At 46.2% G+C, this 19847-nt stretch overlaps 1 protein-coding gene across 7 annotated transcripts in view; it reads left to right on the plus strand.

Annotated features, from left to right (window-relative positions):
• HDAC4 (histone deacetylase 4) overlaps positions 1-19847 on the plus strand; it is a 228843-nt gene that overhangs the window by 201770 nt on the left and 7226 nt on the right. For all 7 annotated transcript variants that reach the window (XM_075934078.2, XM_075934081.2, XM_089779975.1 and 4 more), the window contains 4 exons: positions 17-136; positions 2550-2647; positions 11136-11254; positions 13134-13267. In XM_075934078.2, the coding sequence (XP_075790193.1) occupies positions 17-136; positions 2550-2647; positions 11136-11254; positions 13134-13267 (471 nt within the window). The remainder of the gene's footprint in view (positions 1-16; positions 137-2549; positions 2648-11135; positions 11255-13133; positions 13268-19847) is intronic.

The following is a 19847-nucleotide window of genomic DNA, read 5'->3' on the forward strand; positions in this document are numbered from 1 at the left end:
ATCTCTGTCCCCAAAGGACGTGCACCATGGGAATGGAACTCAGCAGGCTTTCTACAGTGACCCAAACGTTCTGTACATTTCTCTACATCGCTATGATGATGGAAACTTCTTTCCAGGCAGTGGTGCTCCTGATGAGGTGAGGACATGAACCGATGGGGTCGGCCCTCTCTGTAACTCCGGTGACAGTCATCCAGGAATTTTATTGGCAATCTGCTGCTGGTCAGGAGTGAGATGCATTAATAGAACTGGAGGGAGGGGAAGTGACAGGGCTATTACTGCCCCTGCCCATGTGTATCCCTGTTAATGCTTCTCTTAGAACCCAGTGCCCATGTCTGTGCCTTCCCAAGGTCTTAGTGCCATGAAACTTAGGAAAAGAGGTGCCTTGGTTAGACTAGCTTAGTGAAAGAAACAAGATCAACGTGATGAGTCTCTGATGAGTCATTATGGGGCGGTTGTTCAAATAGAGCCCTTTGCTTAACAGACGATGGTCAGCTGTCCCAGACTGCGTATCTCTTCATTGGATAACAACTTTAGGGGCATTTCCTACCTTCTAACAGTCTGTTTTCCAACTGACTAAGAGGGGGTTCCTCATGTTAGCATTACTGCATGGCTTCCATCTTGCTCTCCTGACCGTGCCCTGTCTTTGCTCAGAGGAGCGAGTGCTGCATTTACACCTTGTTTTTCCAGCATTCAGAAGCTTGGAGATTGGATTTTTAGCAACAGATTCATTAGAGTTGTTGGACAGTGTCCAACACACATTCTTAGAATCCCATAAATCTGTTATAGACCAGATAGATGAATTAGAATGGACAGGAAGTGTAAAAATCTGTACAGAAACTTTTAAAAACATCATCTTAAAAATGTGGAAATGGGCCCTGTCTCTGGAAGCAGAGATAGCAATATGCTCTAAGTGATCCAATACAGATCCCTTCAAGGTTGGGATTTTTCTATTAGGACTTCCACCGGACGGACGCGCGCGCACGCGCACACGCACACACACACTGTGTCTAAACTACGTCCCTTTTCTCAAAAAAGGGATGTAAATTAGACACTTCAAAATTGCAAATGAAGCCAGGATTTAAATTTCTCGCACTTCATTTGCATAATTGCAGCCGCGGGTTTTTTCGAACCAGGGCTTTTCAAAAGAAAAACGGCTGTTTAGATGGGGATTGAGCGAAAATAAAACTCTTTTTTGAAAGATCCACCCCACAACCTCACTGTTAGCTGACTTCGTTACATAAGACTGGATGTTTGACCTACCATGGGGGACTAGCAAACATTTTCTGTTATTAACTCAGACAGTTACTTCAATTTGCTTGTAGCTTATTTATCTCTACTGCCGAATACATTTTACACAGAACTGTAAATGTGTTCGGTTTAGGCAGCTGTAAATGGAAGGAAAAGAAAATGAAAAATCAGAATGAACCAAACTTTGACAGTAATTTGAAGAAAAATGTGGCCCCTCCTTTCTACATCACATCTACAGTCAAGTGCTGGTATACTGTTGCTACCTAAATACAGCTAGCCTAGAGAGTCAATTTAGATGTACAGGCAGTCCCCGACTTATGTCGGATCCGCAGTTACGAACGGGGCTTTTCTCACCCCAGAGGACTGGAGCGGCGGGACGCCCAGATGCGCTGCAGTCCCGCCGCCCCTGTCCTCCGGGCGAGAAAAGCTGCTCCACGTCTCCCTGGTCTGCTGGCGGGGGGGGGGGTAACCCCCCCAGCAGATCACGGAGACGCGGAGCAAAGCCTTGGAGCGCGCCTGGGCTGTCCCGCTGCGGGTGTGCTCCAACGCTTTGCTCCGCGTCTCCGTGGTCTGCTGGGGGGGGGGCTCCCCACCCACCCCCCCAGCAGACCAGGGAGACGAGGAGCAGCATTTCTCGCCCCGGAGGACAGGGGCGGCGGGACTGCAGCGCATCTGGGCGTCCCGCCGCTCCATTCCTCCGGGGTGAGAAAAGCCCCGTTCGTAACTGCGGATCCGACGTAAGTCAGATCCGCGTAACTCGGGGACTGCCTGTACATCTAAATTGACTCTCTAGGCTAGCTGTATTTAGGTAGCAACAGTATACCAGCACTTGACTGTAGATGTGATGTAGAAAGGAGGGGCCACATTTTTCTTCAAATTACCGTAAATGTTTGCTTTTCCACTGTCACCTTTCACCAAAGTACCTACTCACTGTGGTTCGGGTCGGTTGTGTGTTGCAAGTCCTATTTTCACCAGTAGAGGGGGCTCTCACTCTGAGCAAACAGCCCTTGTGGCTCCTTGAGGAGAATTCACACACTAAAGCAGGGTTGGAAAGCACTGCTCTGAATCTAGTGAGGAAGCCGAAGATGAATTGTAGAAAGCTGTTCTGTGGATAGGGCCATCGAGCCATTTGAGAATGGAGAAGACCCTGGGATATTAATGCTGGGACTCCATGTATCGCTAACACAGTTGTTGGGCCCTGGGCCATCACTGGTCAGGTGTTTGCGTGGGCACCACTTTCAAAGAGAGAATTGCCTGAATGTAACGCGCTCTGTTTGTCCGCTGCTTCCTCCCTGTCTCAGGTCGGCACCGGCGCAGGCGTTGGTTTCAATGTCAACATGGCCTTTACTGGTGGCCTCGACCCGCCGATGGGAGATGCCGAATATCTGACTGCTTTCAGGTAATGCACAGGCCACCTGGCTGAAATCGCTCTCCTGCTGCTGTTGTGAGGAAGCTGGAAGTAGCATTGCGTTTGCCTGAGCGCTCTGTGACTGAAGCCAGTGCCAGGAAAGCAGAGGGGAGTGCCCGGGCACAGCAATAGAGCTGCGTGGGCAGGCTGCCAAATGACGCTCCCATGTGTGCTGCCCAGCCAAAGCTCTGCTGGGTTGGTACAAAACGACAGTGCCTGTTAACAAGCACGCTCTTCTGTGCACGCACTCGCGCTCTCCCCTCTTGTGAGCATGGCGCTGCGGGGGGAGGTGGACCCACAAGGACATGTTGGCCAGTCGCTCCAGGTGGAAGTTGTGTTGCAGTTTCCCAAGGCGTGAGTTCCCATTGCTGAGACAGTCACGTTTTGCGGGGTTATTGCTGCACAGTCTGTTCTGTCGCAGCCCTTTCTCTGGGCACAGGGGAACTGATCATGCAAATCCAACTGACTCTGCAACACTCCCACCCTTACCTCCCCCAGAGCCGGAGTGCGCAGGGTGCAGCGAGGAATAAGCCAGGCAGCACGGGAGTGGGGGAACAGAAGCACATCCCAGGGGTCGCCATTTTAGGAGGAGTATCCTGTTGCAGAGCACTGAGAATTAGCCAGCTGCTCTCTTACTGATATTTTGCTTTGCCTGATGCTTCTGAAGTCCAGGCTCTTCCCTGGGACAATTGCATGGGAATTCTAGAGCAGACTCTTCTTTTCCGTTCCCATCAGTCCCATCTTCACCCGTGACAGCAGAGCGCGAAACCAGAGACGTCTCTGTATTTGTGGGTCAAAGCCTGGGCCGCCCGTGGAAATGTCTTTTGTAGCGCTCTGCATGCTATACTGTGGTCGGTCTTGCTGATGCTCGTTAACAGTAGCATCAGACAGGCAGGCAGATTGTGGTTGCAGAATATTGTCCCTAGCTCAGGGTGTGAGATTTTACAAATAAGTTTCTCTCCAGTGTCTTGGGTTTCCGTGTAACTTTGAGAAGCAGTTCTTATGTAGAAACATCCTCTTCCGTTCACGATCCCTCTTGAACACGGGTGATTGTCTGGATCATTCATTTTGCTCCACTCTGGCAGCCTATAAAAGGATTAAGACAGAGCCAGGCTGTGTTGCATGGTACAGAATGACTTGTCAGAGTCTTGACTTTCTCATATTGTGGGAGGGGATGCACAGAATGCTGGTGCTTTTCACTTGAAAGGAGTTGTCCAGTATCACCTTTCTGGGACTCTACTGAAGATTTACAACAGAGCTTTGTGGAACTGCAAGAGGGAAGCTAGGATAGGGCGCCACTGTCTCGCTGATGCTTTAGAGCTTAATGGAAGTCTGTCATAGTGCCCTTTACCCTTGTGAATGTGGGCAGCAGAGAAGGAAAACGTAAATTTCCTCATTTTGCCCTTACAACCAACTTTGACTAAAGTGTCACACATACTGGTGCATAGAGATGCGTGTGTGAGACTTGTTCCTTTCTCTGTATTCGTACAAGTTTCTTTCCATGTGAAAGTATGTATTAGTTAGTCATCTGATGTATTTGTAGGCTTCATCTTTCCCAGAGATCATGCTCTCGTCCCCAATTTGCATCTTTTTCAACAGTTAGCAGATGACGTGGTTTTCTGACTTCGAGTTGGGCTGAGTGGACTTCTGGCAAATGCTTTGCATAATTTAGGGGGATGTAAATATGCCAAGTGGTGGATGCAAAATGTCTGTAGGTTTTTGAACACACAGGTGGAATATCAAATCCGTGGGTCCCATGGCATCTTTTCAGTCTAGTGGAACCAGCGATTGATGCTGGCACTTAATGAGCAGAGAGCAGTTATTCAGCATACGCTCACCAAATGTGGTCTCGGCCATCTTTTGGAGAGTGCTGTTGCAAGGAAAATTCCTTGCCTGACCAGTCTTATCTATAGTAACGCCCGCCACATAGACACATGCACACACCTTCAGCATATCCATTACGTCGGAAGCCTTTTTAATCTCACGCCAAGTTTGTTCATGATGATACATTATCAAATGACCTTTTTAAATCTTAGCCAGCTTTCTTTGAAAAACATTTTCCTGATTTTTTTTATTTATTTTAATGTAAAATAAGGCTTTGAAGTTTAAAATGTATAGTCCCTCGAGAGTTAGAAAAGAGAAGGGAATGGGTCATATATCCTTTTTTTTGTGAGCCCCGTGAGACAATACATGCCTTGAAGGCAGCACCTTGTTATTCCGACCCATCGAATGCCACGTTGCATTTGCAGGGGATCAAACCTAAGATGAAAAAAAAGATAAGAAAATTGGCCCTAATGAAATCCAGAAGCAGCAGGCACTTTCACCATGAACTTGGAAACTCACGGCAGAGAACTGAATTTTAATTCAAACCAGTCCAAATGCCAAACGGTGAGGCTTTGAAGTCTGTAGAGGAATGAGTGGAAATCCTTTGAGCTGAGCAGAGATACCGAGTTAATTTTCTTACATTAACTCCTAATATTCTTGCCTACATGGTATTTGGAATAGGAAGGTACCTTTCTGTGTAAAAATATGAGGAAGAAAAATGTGCAGCGCTGAATGGGATTTTAAAGGTTATGACTGATGTGCGAGTTTGATTAAAAACAAGCGTTTGAATGAAGTTAGTAATTGGGATAGTTGGCATCATAAAGTAATCTCCTTGTGATGAAACAAATGATGACAATTACATTCCTAGTTTTCTTCAGGTTCAAAATCCATTTCAAATAGTACTGTTTCCCTAGTTCCACGGGGAAATGAATAATTTAGGGTTAGGATTTTTCTGTTAATCATTCTAATAACCTTAAAATAAACTTTTAGCTAAAACATGTTTGTTTGTCTTAGACAGAAGAGCCAAGATATTTGAATACCTTGGGAAGTAGAGATGGTTAGGAATTGTTTGAGTTGTGTCCTGAGCTCTGCCATTTGTACTATCCATAAGTGGAGGCTGAAATCATAAACTGCTCACAATGAGTAGATTACACGTTGCTTGGAAACGTTGAAAGAGATCACGTCACCCACCAATGGACAGTTCATGGGACAAAACAGATTTGGTATTTCAGAGTGTTTGGCAATGTTACATGATAGTGTAACAATGGCCATACTTACTTTCAACAGCAGAACATTGTAATTTAGCTCACTATTTACTGCACTAACTTTCCACGGTTGAAATCACCGCCAAAGTATTTGTCCAATACAGATTTCACCAGTTATGAGGAAGTGTATTAAAATGCTAACATATAAAATATGTGGCATGTCATGAAAAGAATTCCTGAAAATATTAAAATGTTATTGGGTGCTACAGTTGTTATATAAGTTATAGAAACAAACTTTAGTAAAATTCATTCTGTAGTTTTACTAGTGTTTGTTTCCTAAGTTGTTTTATAAGAGGAAATAGTGTTCCTATTCCTTAAATTCTCATAACATTTTAAAAGGTTACGTTTAATTACAGTACACAAAGCTGGCTAGGAAAATCTTAGTCAAAATGTGCAGACTGTTCATGTCCTTTTCACAGCTGTAGAACAATTACTATTTTCTAGCACATACTATTGTTGTAATTCACTGTCAGAACGTATCCACAGTGGAGTGCTAGCAGTTGTCTTGTCTTTGGTTTACTTCGGCGATGTGACTCAATAAACTATGCATCATTTTAGTTTAATGTTGTTCACCTTTTCATTGAAATTGTAAGTCAAATGAGCATTGTTGGTTGGAAGATTCACCTTGTTCTTGATTTTGTGAAGACCCATCTACATACTATAGAAAACCTTTTTTATCCTCTGTTTGTGCATAACATCTATATTAGATATATGCACAGCTGTGCTTTGAGGGTTTGGTTTGGTTTTGCATTAAGCTCCCTTCCCCTCCCATGGAAATGTCTCATTTTAGGGCTTGTGTGCTCTGCCTACTTTTTTCTTACCTAAATTCCTAAATCTGTTTGGCACAATCAATTACTGCAGAGATGATTACTGCTACAATGGGAGGCTGGATTTTCAAGGAGAGATTACCAGCAGGTGTAGATGATGATTAACAGCATAACTGCATCTTATTTGTGATTGGTTTAAGGTTAATTGAAGAGGTTTGAGAAAACTGTTGCTTAAAAGTTTAATTAGTGCTTGGAAATTAGGTAAAATCATAACATGTGGGAAAAACCGGGTCCTAAGCATTCTGTGTTGTAAACCCTTTGGTTCTTCTGTCCATCCCAGTGACCATCATGCCCATGGGCTGAAAGCCCCAGCTCCACATCAGACTGCTGGTTTTATTCCTTATCTTTCGGTGTATGGTCCTGCAGCCTTTGCCAAATGCGCCCGTCTTTGCTCCAGCATTTTCCTTTGGAGCCACATGCTTGTCTTAGTTAAAAGGGAATCTTCTCCCGTGGATTTAATATTCCAGAAAGAGCAGGTGTGGTAGGTGCGTCCGGCACTGTCGCCCACAATGAAAGCATTGAAAATGCAGCTCAGTGGCTCTGTGGCTTTTGGTCCAACTTTAAGAAGGTTCACACGAGGAACTCTGGTGTTACAGGATACTTCTTCAGGAGCATTGTAAGAAGAGGAGCTTAGTGAGCAATGGAGGTGCTGGGGGTGAGCCTCGCCGGAGGGGTAAATGGACTGACTGTTTCTGAAAAACAGCAGAGTAGATGCTGCGCCTTGGGCTCTGTGCCACAAAAGCTGCAGCATCCATGTTGGGGGTGTAAAGGGTTAACTGGTTACCTGGTAAGCATTGAACTAGTGACTAGGCTGTGCTGGAGCAGTTCCCTTCCCATGGTGCAGTTCCCTGCCCATGGTGCAGAATGGGGGGCCCAGCCAGAGCAGCTGTCCACGGTGGGCCCAAGCAACCTCTGCCCATGGCACAGCAGGCCTGACCAGGCTGGAGCAGCCCCCTGCTCACGGAATCCTGGTTAACCGGTTACGCTTACCATCTAACCGGTTAACTTTTTAAACTAGATTTTACATCCCCAGCCACACTGCTGTTCTTTAGCTCTCCAGCTCAGGTCCCGTTAACAGGACGCTCTCCTAGCTGTCATGTTCACAGACCCATAGAGTACACTGCTTACAATCCCGACTCCTGGGCCTGGAGCCATAGGCCCCAGTCCTGCAGCCAGACCCATGTGGATGGCTGCCTGTGTCCTTGCTGAGACAGCGGGACTCTGCCTAGGCGCCAGTGTACACCTGCTCACAACCAGCGTACGCATCCGGGCAGTATGTTTGTCATGCCAAATGTTTGGGTCAGAGATTGTCACCCTAATATGTGTCTCCAGCAGGTAGCACAGTGGGACCCAGGCCTTGGGCACTGCTGCAGTGAAGGGAGGAAGAAGTGTAAAAGCAGCAGCTGACCTAGGACTTGTGCTAGAGTTCTGTGCCTGAGGCATGAATCAAGGAAAGGATTGGGCTCTGGATTCCCATGCACTGCAATCTCATGCACTGTGTTCAGTGGAATTTTGACCATGGTTTGGGGCTTTTTCCATGAGAATTCAGTTGCATCTGAGTGGCACATCTGTCCCCTCTGAATTTTGGATTAGCCTAGAACCAAAACTGAAGGATGAGGAGGGAGGATTTGCCTCCCAACTTTGCCCTCCAATTTGACAAGTCATTCAGACCCATTGTTGTGTTTCTGGCCCAATTCTAAGTACAATGGCTGCCCTGACCAGGTCTGCAGCTCAGATTTCTCAGGCTTTGAGGACTAGTCATCATCTGGAATGGAATTCCAAATATTGAGCTTCACTAATTACATTTTGAAACTGTTACGTGTATGCCATGGGTGCCATTAAAACTGTTTGACACCCACAATAATATGAAAACAACAAGGAGCAGAGGTAACTCCTTTTCTAAATCCAGGGGGGAACGGGGGATCCCAGATACCTGTGCGTGACCGCTATTGACAAATGTTGACTGGTTAATGGTAACCATGGTGCTGCCTCATTTCGATGTGCCCAAGTAAGTTCCATGTTCTTAATTTTCAGCAAAAACTTGGTACTCCATATGGGAGGATGTATTTCTCATGCCACTAGAGGGTATCTTAACTTCAGTCAGGCCTGCATGCGATTGCTAAATGCCACTGCTGATGTGAGAGAAATGTGTGCGTTGCTCACCTGAAATTGGCTGGCCTCTCATATTACTCCAGTAGGCTAACATTTGGAAATCACCAGAGTGGAGTAATGAAAGAATTGTCGATCTGTCCAGTGATTGACAACTGTTTGTGTTGGCATGTTCAAACCTGTAATATTACACAACTCAGAGCTGATTTTGCTTTTCACTTTGATTGCAGATGGGGTGATACCACATGGCAGGAACAGATACTACCAAGGCTCACAATATCCTAACCTAGTTCTGAAAAAATCTGATGAGTTTAGCAGTTTTCCTCTGGCTAGAAACGAAATAGCTCAGCAGTACTTCAAAGCATAGAAAAAAAGTTTGCCACGTGCACTTGCTTCGAAACTGCTGCTTAAGTTCTTTGTGAAGGAGGTGGTTTTTACTTAGAATGTCTGTGGGTTTCAGTAAAATGATTTTGTTGGCTTTAAAGTCATAAGCAAAAAGTCCTTTGTCTTTATTAAATAATGACGTGTCTGGAGGAAAAGTTGGTATGGCTATAAATTCATCAGAAAAAAAACTTAAATTTGGTCTTTCTGGAGTTACACCACCACCCGTTAAAAACCTCTGCAATACAGCAAACAGCACTATTGCTCAAATTAGGCCACTGACCAACAACCACTACAAAACGCGGTTGTATTTTTTCTAACAGACTAAGGAAAGTGAAGTAGCTCCTTCTGTAGGTCTTTAAGACCATGTTGATGGATCCTTGGATTACCAGGGCAATCATATGTGGAAAAAATAGATCCAAAGGACTTGTCAGCCCCCACACTACTCAGTTTTAGTCCTTCTCAGTTCTCAGACTTCATCTTTCCCGGTGCAAGAAGGCCATGTGCTTGGCTTTAGAGACCTAATCCCAGCTCTAGCTGGTGCACATTGAGATTCTCTTTGACACGGGCGACACTATTTGAAAACCTGAGAAAATTAAACACTGCTTGATGTGCATTCATTGTGCTAGCTTGCCCTATATCCTGCTAACACAATAACGCTTTCAAAGTTTTTGGTGCTACCCAAAAATGTTAAAGACACTAATAGAAGTGCTTTGGTAGAGAACGGGTGTGATCGCCACTCCTCAGGAGCAGAGTTTGAAGAGAGGCTTAATGTTAGTTTGACACACAGTGCAGGATCACCTGCTTGGCTATATGGGTTTTCCTAGTTCAGGGAGAGCGTTAGAAAGTGGAAGTGTAGCATACTGCCATCTCCAGTCAGATTGACATGAGGCTTCAGAAGGCCCCTTGTCATACCAGGTGTGTCCTGAATTCCCTAATTATCATAATCATTATAGCTTGTCAGAAAGAAGGAGCAGGCGCTGGAAAATCCTACTTCATAGGGCATGGGAGGTGTGTGTGCGCTTCCTTTTCTGCCATCACATCACTTCGCACTCACTCTCACTGTGACTGCTGTTACTTGGTTGGGTAGATTTTGAGGGGGCAGGAAAAAGATAAACCATTATGATAGCACCTTTATGCAGAAGACAACACTGAAATGAGTCTTCTGGCATTTGCAGATAAATATCTTCTATATTCCATTTTAATTGTTTATTTTTTGTACCTCTAACATTGCGCACAGTAAAATGGATTGAGTTCCTTTGTCTATATAAAATTAGGTAAATGAGATGTAGGTTTTTTTAATCTTAGCATTATTAAAGCTTCCTCTGGTTTCTTGATGTATTTCTAGACCACTTGTTTATGGTCACAAATATTATTGCCAACTTTCGATCACTTGCTACAGTGCTAGTTGAGTGGCGGGTAATGTACAGGGTAAGACCAATGTAGTTTCCCTCGTCCTCTCAAAGGCGTGGCCACGCTTCTGTGTCAGATATTATTTGTGGCATGCCAGTCTTTTATTGTGGTTAATGAAGGCTGGGAAGTGCGGGAAAGCTTGTAAATGCTGGAAAAGCATCCTTGCTGCATCAGGGAGACCAGTGCCATGCAATGAGGTGATTAAATGAGGGCTTTTCCTGGTAGTCTCCGCCAGCTCACCGTATCCTTTCCCCTTTTGGCCCGCTTCACACCTCTCGCTTGACTCCAGTACACAAAGGGCAAAATATGTCTGAGATGATCAGTCAGTATACCTGGGAATCTGACGTGTATTGCATGGTGGGCTGTTTCCTTACCCTGCCGTTGTACTGCTGGTGGCTGTAATAACCAGACCCGCTGAATAAGCAACGCTACCCACTGGCACTGACTTGCAAACAGAACTGCCTGGTGTAACATACAAGTGCGCCTGGTAACCAGTTCCTATGGTTTTCATTGTGTGCCAAGAGACAAGGTGAAGCGGGCTTTGCTACCTTCTGATCAGTGCCATTGATAATCATTTGCTCAGGGTGACGTTAATGTTTCTTGGGTCATGCAAGAGCCAGCCAAGTAATCCATCTGCCCTTGTCGCATGTTTTGTTGCAGAACGGTAGTAATGCCAATTGCCAATGAGTTTGCCCCAGATGTGGTGCTGGTCTCATCTGGTTTTGATGCAGTGGAAGGCCATCCTACGCCCCTTGGAGGATATAATCTGTCAGCAAAATGTAAGTAGTGGCCCCACAACAGGGAGCAGATAAACTCATTAGCTTCAGTGGAGCTGTTCCCATTTACAGTGGGGTTCTACCCCTTGCTCTTTATAGGTACATTTTTTCAGAAATCTTTGTACCTTTATATGGTATAGTAGTTATTTCAGGCCACACAAGAAATCATTGCTGTTGGTCTGTTGGAGCATCTTATTCTTATACAGGTTGACCCTCTCTAGTCTGGCACCCGAGGGACCTGACCGCTGCTGAGCCAGAGAATTTACTGGCCCATGGGAGGTCAATATTGTTTGGCAGCGTTACCAGCACTGCCACTGCTCGCTGGATTCTTAGAAGACATTGAGGGGTAAATTAGAGGAAACTAACAGCAAAGAACCCTGACAGCCAGGACTGGGGGCTGTAAGCAAACTTTATGGGACCGCGGGTAACTTGGCCACACCCATGTTAAGTGGACATCCAGCTAACTAAAATCCGGCTGGACCAGAGAATGCTGGACTAGAGAGGTTCAACCTGTAAAACACCATTCATACTCAATTCAAAAGTGTGAGGTTTTGCTCATGCAGAAATGAATAAAACAATGTTTAAAGTAAACAGAGTGTTTGTCCATTCTTTCCTCTAACTCTCTACAACACTTCAGTCTGATTTTACTCTTGAGCTTGTGAAAGGATTTATCCAAGTCAGATCTCATTCTTTTTCCTGTTTATTGACAGTGTGCTTTGCACAGAAGTGCAGCGCCAAATGCTTTCCCCGGTTACTCATGTAAATGTTCTCTCTCCAATGTAATTCAGCGAAAAACAAAACTTGACCTACAAAGTCTAAAAATCTGAAGGTGTTTTGCGGGTTTTGATGTCTATTAGAAAGGTGATTAAGATATGTTCTTAAGACTCCTTTAAAACTGTTCAGGGAGTAGAAATCATGGTTTGAATAAAAAGATGTAAGTGACATAGAGCTGAGAGTCAAGTTATTTAAAAGTCTCCACAAACACTTTGTAAATGGGGATAACTTGTTTGTCGTTTTGTTGAATCTCTATGATTTTATAGTGCCCTTGTTATAGTAAAAATGCACAAAGTGGGATTGGTGCATAATTTGTTCAGTCCGTGTGTTTTATCCCAAGGCCGTTCATTAGTACGGCTAGTGAAGTTATCAAGGTGTTTGAGACTTAGTACAAAACAGAAAATAGAGAAGCCTGAAGATTTTTTTTTAGATTCTGAAACTGTCATTTAATCCTTGAGGCTTGATTGGGGTTTTCTAAAATAGAATTAACTACAATGTGTGCCACAAGAGCAAAGCCCCAGTGCCCCAGAGGCTTTTACAGCCAGTTGTGTCTGTGTTGAGCGTTGGCTGTCAGATACCCGGGGGAAGTTGTACTCCCGTTTTTTCTCAAATGAAAGCAAAAGCCACAGGTGGCTGGGTTTTGTCCTTCTGGGGAGTCTACAGTGTGTGATGTAACACAGGGATCAGATAGGATGAAAGTCACCTACTTCTTTGCTCTTCCTTCCTGCCCAAAGTGATGAGTTGCTACTATAATAATTCAAAGCATTAGAGCACTGGAGCAGATTCTGACCTCCAATAGGCAGGTGTAAATCTGAGTTTACTCCAGCAAAGTGTATGGCGGTAGTCCAGATTCTCACCAGGGTGAGATCAAAATCCGTCCCATAATGCAGACATGTAACCAGATCCAACGGAGAGCCATAGCTGAAATTCTGAAACAAATGTATTAAAATAAAACCTGGCTTATATTATGTGTTTAGTCCTCCCAGATCCCTTGTGGGTTTTTTTAATATGATGTAATTCCTTTTATAATTCTTTGATCCTTTGCCAAGAGTCTGATTCCTCTAGCAACCTTTGCCCTTTTCTTGCATTTCCTGTTTCCCTATTACAGGCTTTGGGTACCTGACGAAGCAGCTGATGGGATTGGCCGGAGGTCGAATTGTTCTGGCCCTCGAAGGAGGTCATGACCTGACAGCCATTTGTGATGCGTCTGAGGCATGTGTTTCTGCTTTGCTGGGAAACGAGGTATAAAGAAAACCAAAGGCACTGTGAATGGCTCTGTGTGGATACATGTAAGATGCTACAAGTTTAGCAGCTTTCTTGCAAAGTTGACGATTATAAAAGTGCATTTTGCTAGCATTGATTAGTGGGTTCCTAAACTTCTGAAACTTGGATCTTTGTTTTTAGTCCCTCCTTTAAAGGAACAAGCCCAGGTTAGAGAAAAGATACGTTTTTTTTTAAATAATAAAAAAAAAATCTTGCCCCATTATCAACACATTGGACAATAAGAATTGAATTAATTTTTCAAGAAAAATTGGTTTTGGAGGCTTGTTTGCATTTTGAATTTTCCTTGTCTTGGACAAGGACAACAGATGAGTCATCGGAATGAATGTGTGTCTGGTTGTCCTCCGGCCCCATCTCTCTCCTTGCTGACCCGCCCGGGAGGCCTGCATTGCAGCCGTTGTGGTGGTTGTGTTATTTCATTCCGTTTCACTTTTGGCTGCCCACGTTTTGCCAGCACACTGCAGCTGCTCTGCTAAAGTGCCTGGCCATATTGTGGAAGTTGTCTGCGGAAGGCTGGAGGGTTTGCCAGCTCAATTGGGGGCCATTTGCACTCTTGGGTCCTGTGGAAGCGTGGAAAGCAGAGCTAATATTTGACATCCAGGAAGAGAGTTGCAAGTTTTGGTATAGGCAGGCCCGTGGGTGGGGGGCAAAAGGAGCAGGTGCCTCGGCTGCCCTCACTCCTGCCCCTTCTGGGAGCACTCAGCCGCCCTCCCTCCATGCTGCCTAGAGGCCCGTGCAGGCTGTTGGCACCCATGAGATAGGGAAACCACTTTCCTTTCTCTTTTGGGCCAGGGTGGTAGGTGAAGGGAAGGAATCGAATGCCCTGTTCTCACCCCAGTACCCAGCGATGACAACCCGATTGCTCCCTGCCCCTGCATCCAGCAACAAGAACTAAGTATGTCAGTTGGCTGTAGGGATGTAAAATCCCATTTGGAAAGTTAACTGGTTCAACGTGAAGTTTAATCTGTTAACCGGGCTGCTGCAGGTGGGGGCCCAGCTGAGGTGGAGCAGCCCCCTTTACATCCCTAGTGGGCTGTCTCTACCAAAACTCTCAGCAGTGAGCAGGTTGTGTCAACATTAGAATTGTCGTTAAGCTTTCTAGTCAACACTCGATAGAGCATAGCTTCAAATGCACAATTGTTGCACAACTCTAAGCAGTAAAATCCTTGTGCAGCCACAAGGCAGTGAGCGCTGTTCCCTGCCCGGTGTGTACCTGGGGTGTATTTCTACACTGTCCGGGGCGGTTGTAAGTTGTACTTTTGGAATTAGTTAAAGTCTTTATGAACAACTTGCTTATTTCTTTGGACAGACCTTAGCCACTTTTTCTGGTGCGTTCGTCCCCTTTTGAACCGCCATGCGCCTCCTGGTGTACTGAATACATGGCCAGCCTCCAGCTAGCACAATGGTAGCTGCCCTGCGTGGACGCACTGGAGAGGACTACACCTTTTTCCATTTAGAAAAATTGGGCTTAATTGCAGCAAGACACGAGTCAGGCCAGACTGGAGCCCTGGGAAGTATCGACTGTTGGCTCGGATGTCGTCATTGCAAAGGCTCCAAAGAGCCTTTCAAAACATACATGTGAAGAAAAGCAAGATCCCTTCTCTCCATTGCCTGGTCCCACACAGCTGAGCTCTGCAGCAGCATGTGAAAGTGATTAGATAGGGATTCAAACTGGAGTTGTGCTGTAAAGTGGGATATGATCACAGATCAAAGCAGCGTGCTGTGTGAATTATTTTGGGCTGCCTTTTCAATGAAAGGATCACTAGGCTTACTCTGCAGTGCATTGAAACACAAAGGTCTGTGTGTCGTTCTGTAGGGGAGATGCATTGCTAACTCCCGTGCCAGGGCTTGGCAGACCTACTCACCTGTACTCAATAGCAGCATTCCTGGGGGACAGCCACCATCTTCCCAGAATGAGCTTTTAGGCCTTAGAATTGCACGGAGCATCTTACAGTTGCAGACTGATGACCTGAAGGCCTCTAGATCAGTGAGTCCTGAGCTATCCAGACAGACATCCCGAATTCAAGCAAACTTTGATAGATCTGGATGCTCCATGGGGGAGAGAAGGAAGCAACCAAGGCTGCCTCTTGTGGGATAATATGGAGAGGAGCCCATCTAAAGACCACTTCCTCGCCTTCCCCAGAGAAGGACTCTGCTCACCAGGGGAAGGAGGAAGAGGGGTTGGTCCCTCAGGGGCCTTTGCCTTCCTTGGAGGAAGAGAGCATTTTCTTTTGTCACCCTTTCTTGCTGAGGAAGCTACGGAGGCAGGAGGTGGAAGACCAAAAGCCCCCGGAAGAGCCTGATGCAGGAACACCTGGGTACTTTCTGAATTTAGAGCCATGTAGGTTGAGCCATGCCTGTGCAACTGGCATTGAACCATAAACAGATGGTAAACCTTGGTGTGGCGCTGCAGTAGAATGACAAAGAAGCGGCGTTGCTCTGCTCTTAGCAGTCTGTGCTCTGGGGTTGGATCTCGCATAGATGTGAGGGCCACCCCATCTGAGAAACAACTGTTCACGCCTGCTCTGTACTTGTGGATTCCAAACCGCTGAAGGCATTTCTGCAGGGAGGATGGTGATTCTGGAGAAAATCTCACTAATAAAATGCAGTGGGCCTTGGTGGGAATAGTCAGGCCATCAGTAATGCCTGTTCTGATTCTCTATTTCCCCTTCAAAGGCCACTGGTTCGTCGAGCTTTGACCTGACAGATTGTCACACCTCAGTGGGGGTGACTGACCCAACCGTCTGTCCTTTGTGTCCCTCGTAATTGAGAGCCAGCCACATGGGCATCCCACCCAAATGAGGGGTGATGCTTGTCAGAGCCCCCCATGCGCTTGTCCTACCGACTCGCAAACCCCGCCTCATCAGAGGGGATTTCCTTGGCTTCATCCAAACCTTGGATCAAAACTGCTATTCTGCAGCCTCCCACCTTTGCAGAACCACTTAAAGCTCTGCGAAGGCCTTATTCTCAGTGGTAAATTGGGTTGGCATCTTTCAGAACAAACCTCTCTTTTGAGTACCAAGATGTCACTGACCTCTACTATGTCTTACCAATGATCAGTTGGCTAAATCAAAAGGCTTCGTGTGTTCAGACCGCTGAAAGAAGAATGTTCAATTTGTTTTGGGGGGTTTTGTAATTACATCAGCGTAAAAATAAGGAGTTAGAAGCTTTTAAGAACAGACCTGTTCATGGTTTTGATAAGTGGGTTACAGACTGTGCAGATACCAGGGCAATGTTCTTTTACTTACACACATCAAAAAGCAGGAAGCCCTGGTTTTATCAAGGTCTTTTATAAAATCTTTTTAATGCAAGGAAGTTGGAGTGAGCCACCGTTGCTGTATCCTGCGGGCCCTTTGATGAAGTTTGATCTACAGTGTGTTAGACAATTTTGCATGCATGCACGTGGATAGCCAGCTGTGGAGAGCAACAGGCTGCAGGGGAAATTTGCTAACTTAAGATATGATTAAATTAAATGGCGAAACCGAAGGAAATGAAGGAGGGAAGTGCAGGCCCCACAAGCTGAAATTGTAGTCACCAGCTGAAATTTAAATTTTCGGGAGCCGTGTATGAGGTTGCAAAGTGTGGCGCACTGAGGTTAAAATAGAGCTGCCATCGCACGCAACGTCCACCTCAGTGCCTTGATGGAAAATGATGTAGCAGGCTCAAGACTTTTTACTACATTTTAGTTACCTTTTGAGTGACTTTGTTCAAAGCTGCTACAAGTAACTTGACATTCCTTGGGGTTCTGGGTTGAGCCCCTGAAACAGTCATTGGTGGCAAACCTTGGCCTGGGAGCTGAGCCGCTTGTCAGGCCATTTAGCACTTATGTGAATGAAAGGCTAATCTGCTGTATATTTGAGAGAGCTTGGGCAGGAGGGGGGAGGGCTGTTCAAGAACAAACAAGGGGCAGATGAACCTGGATCTGCCCCAGCCTAGGGACACGCGCCCCCTCCCCCCAGCTGTGTCCGTTGGAGCACCGCAGCCATGGAGAGGTGCTTCTCACCTGACCTCAGGCTGCTGCGGTGAGAGACGGTTGGGGCTGTCCTCTCTCTCTGGGACAGCCTGCTACTGAACCCTCCTCCCGGCCCCACCCCACAGCAATGATTTACCTGGAGCAGGGACATTTTCATTGTATTGGCCAAACAACAAACGTGAATCGAGTTGAGGAGCGAGCAGCGCCGGGGTCAATCTTCTAGGAACATAGCCCAGCCATGGCCAACCCTTGCCCTCCAAAAGTGTAGCTCGCGAAGCCGCTCCTGTGCCCTCCCCAAATGGTCCCCCCATGGCTTCCCTGTGCTTACTGGGTCAGATCTGGGTCAGATTTTAAAAATGGTGCCCAAGATGGTGGCCATCTTAAAGGGGCAGCCTCCTTTTTAAAACATTTTTATTTAATTTTTTTGTTTGTTTTTTGCTTGACAATTCTGGTGCAACTCTTTACATTTTTTCCGACGCTGTTTTGGCTCTTTGTTAAATGAGTTGGCCACCCCGATGTAGCCCATGCCCTGTCTGCTGACTGTGGCTGATTCCAGGTGCCCCAAAGGGAGTGAACAGAAACAGGGAACCATTATGTGGTCCCTCCCCCATTGCCCACTTCCAGCTGCCAACAAACAGGCTGTGTGACAGTAGTAGCTGAAATGCCTTGGTTAAAAGGGAACGGATGCCAGTATTTCTCTGATCCTGAACAGACTAATCCAGTGTAAAGGCTCAGCAAAACGTTTTGCCCTTGTCAATGTCTGGGGCCGTTGACCCCAAATGAGATTTGTGTTGGTGCTGCCTCTCGCTCAGACTCTCTGGCTAAACCAGCACTTGGACAGAAGGCCATTTGTTCTTGACTTGTGCGCATGGAGGAGGAGGGGGTTTTACATTCTGTGGCTCAAATAGCCACGGCCTAGTTCTCTACGTCTTCCAACGCCCAGCCTGATCCTGCGAAAACATCAGGGAAGAGACGACTGCTTCACCCGGTTCTCTCGTTAAAATTGCTGATTGATTGCTGCAGGATGAGAAGGGGATTTGGAAAGAATTTTTAATTGTGCTATTTATCAGGACCCAATGGGATGATGGCGCCCTTTGCTGTAGAATGCAGTGTGTTGTGGAGTTGTCTAGGACCCCGTCACATTGAGATGCAGCGCCTAAAGATGTATTGCTGTCTTCACTCTGCCGGCTCCCTTCCCACACCGCTCCTCCTGCCCAGCGTTGGAGTGAAATAGCGTGGCTTTCCTGTGTCCACAGATTCATGGCATGCTTCTCATTGGAAAGCCTGGAATTCCTTTACAGTGAGCAGTTTGGGCCTCCTTTCTATCTGACAGGGAAAATCTCTTCCAGAAAACCAGGACTGGGCCAAATCTGAGGAGGTTCAACAAGGACAAGTGCACGGTCCTGCCCTTGGGACGGAAGAATCCCAAGCATTGTTACAGGCTGGGGGCTGACTGGCTAAGTAGCAGTTCTGCAGAAAAGGACCTGGGGATTACAGGGATTGGGAAGCTGGAGATGAGTCAACAGGGTGCTCCTGTAGCCAAGAAGTCCAATGGAATATTAAGTTGCATTAAAAGGAGCATTGCCAGCAGATCTAGAGAAGTGATTCTTCTTCTGTAATCGGCTCCAGTGAGGCCACCCCTGGAGTGTTGTGTCCAGTTCTGGGCCCCCCACTGTAGAAAGGATGTGGACGCGTTAGAGAGGGTCCAGGGGAGAGTGACCAAAATGATTCAGGGGCTGAAGCACATGACTTACGAGGAGAGGCCAAGGGATTTGGGCTTGTTTAGTCTTCAGAGGAGAAGAGTGAGGGGGAATTTGATAGCAGCCTTCAACTTCCTGAAGGGAGGTTCCAAAGAGGATGGAGAACTGCCATCTGTCACTAGTGTGAACAGCCTAACAAGGAGCAATGGACTCAAGTTGCAGTGGGGGAGGTCTAGGTTGGAGATTAGGAAAAACTGTTTCCCTAGGGGGGTGGGGAAGCACTGGGCCGGGTTCCCTAGAGAGGGGGTGGAATCTCCTTCCCTAGAGGTGTGTAAGTCTTGGCTTGACAAAGCCCTGGCTGGAATGATTGAGTAGGGGTTGGTCCTGCTTTGGGAAGGGGGCTGGACTCGATGACTCCTGAGGTCTCTGCCCGCCCTGGGATTCTATCATTCTAGAAGGAAATGTAATCAAGGAGGAGTTGAGGGCATTTTTCCCATGCTCCCTGTTTGATACCTACTAATGACTTGTTTTATCACTAGGGTTGGGTGGTGTGGGTACGGATCAGAGCAGAGACAAGCACTTCATGTCCTGTCTGCATTTAGAATGCAAGAGAACTTGAGCCTCGAAAGAAATGCTTTTGTGCACATCATCTACATTTAAATCTAGGAACGTTTTAAAAGTGTCTAGATCCCATTTCTACTTGCAGTTTCAGTTCCGTCACATTATCCTCATTAGTGGAGGAAGGCGGGGAAAGAAACCAGCATCACAGGGAATAAGGTTCATAGCACAGTTCTCTCCACACAGTAACTTCAGCACAAATTTCGTAAAGATTAACATATGGATTTAATGCCTCTCTGCCCTGGTAAGA

This window comes from Pelodiscus sinensis, chromosome 7 (genome assembly GCF_052426305.1).
Source record: "Pelodiscus sinensis isolate ZL-2025 chromosome 7, ASM5242630v1, whole genome shotgun sequence".
NCBI lineage: Eukaryota > Metazoa > Chordata > Testudines > Trionychidae > Pelodiscus > Pelodiscus sinensis.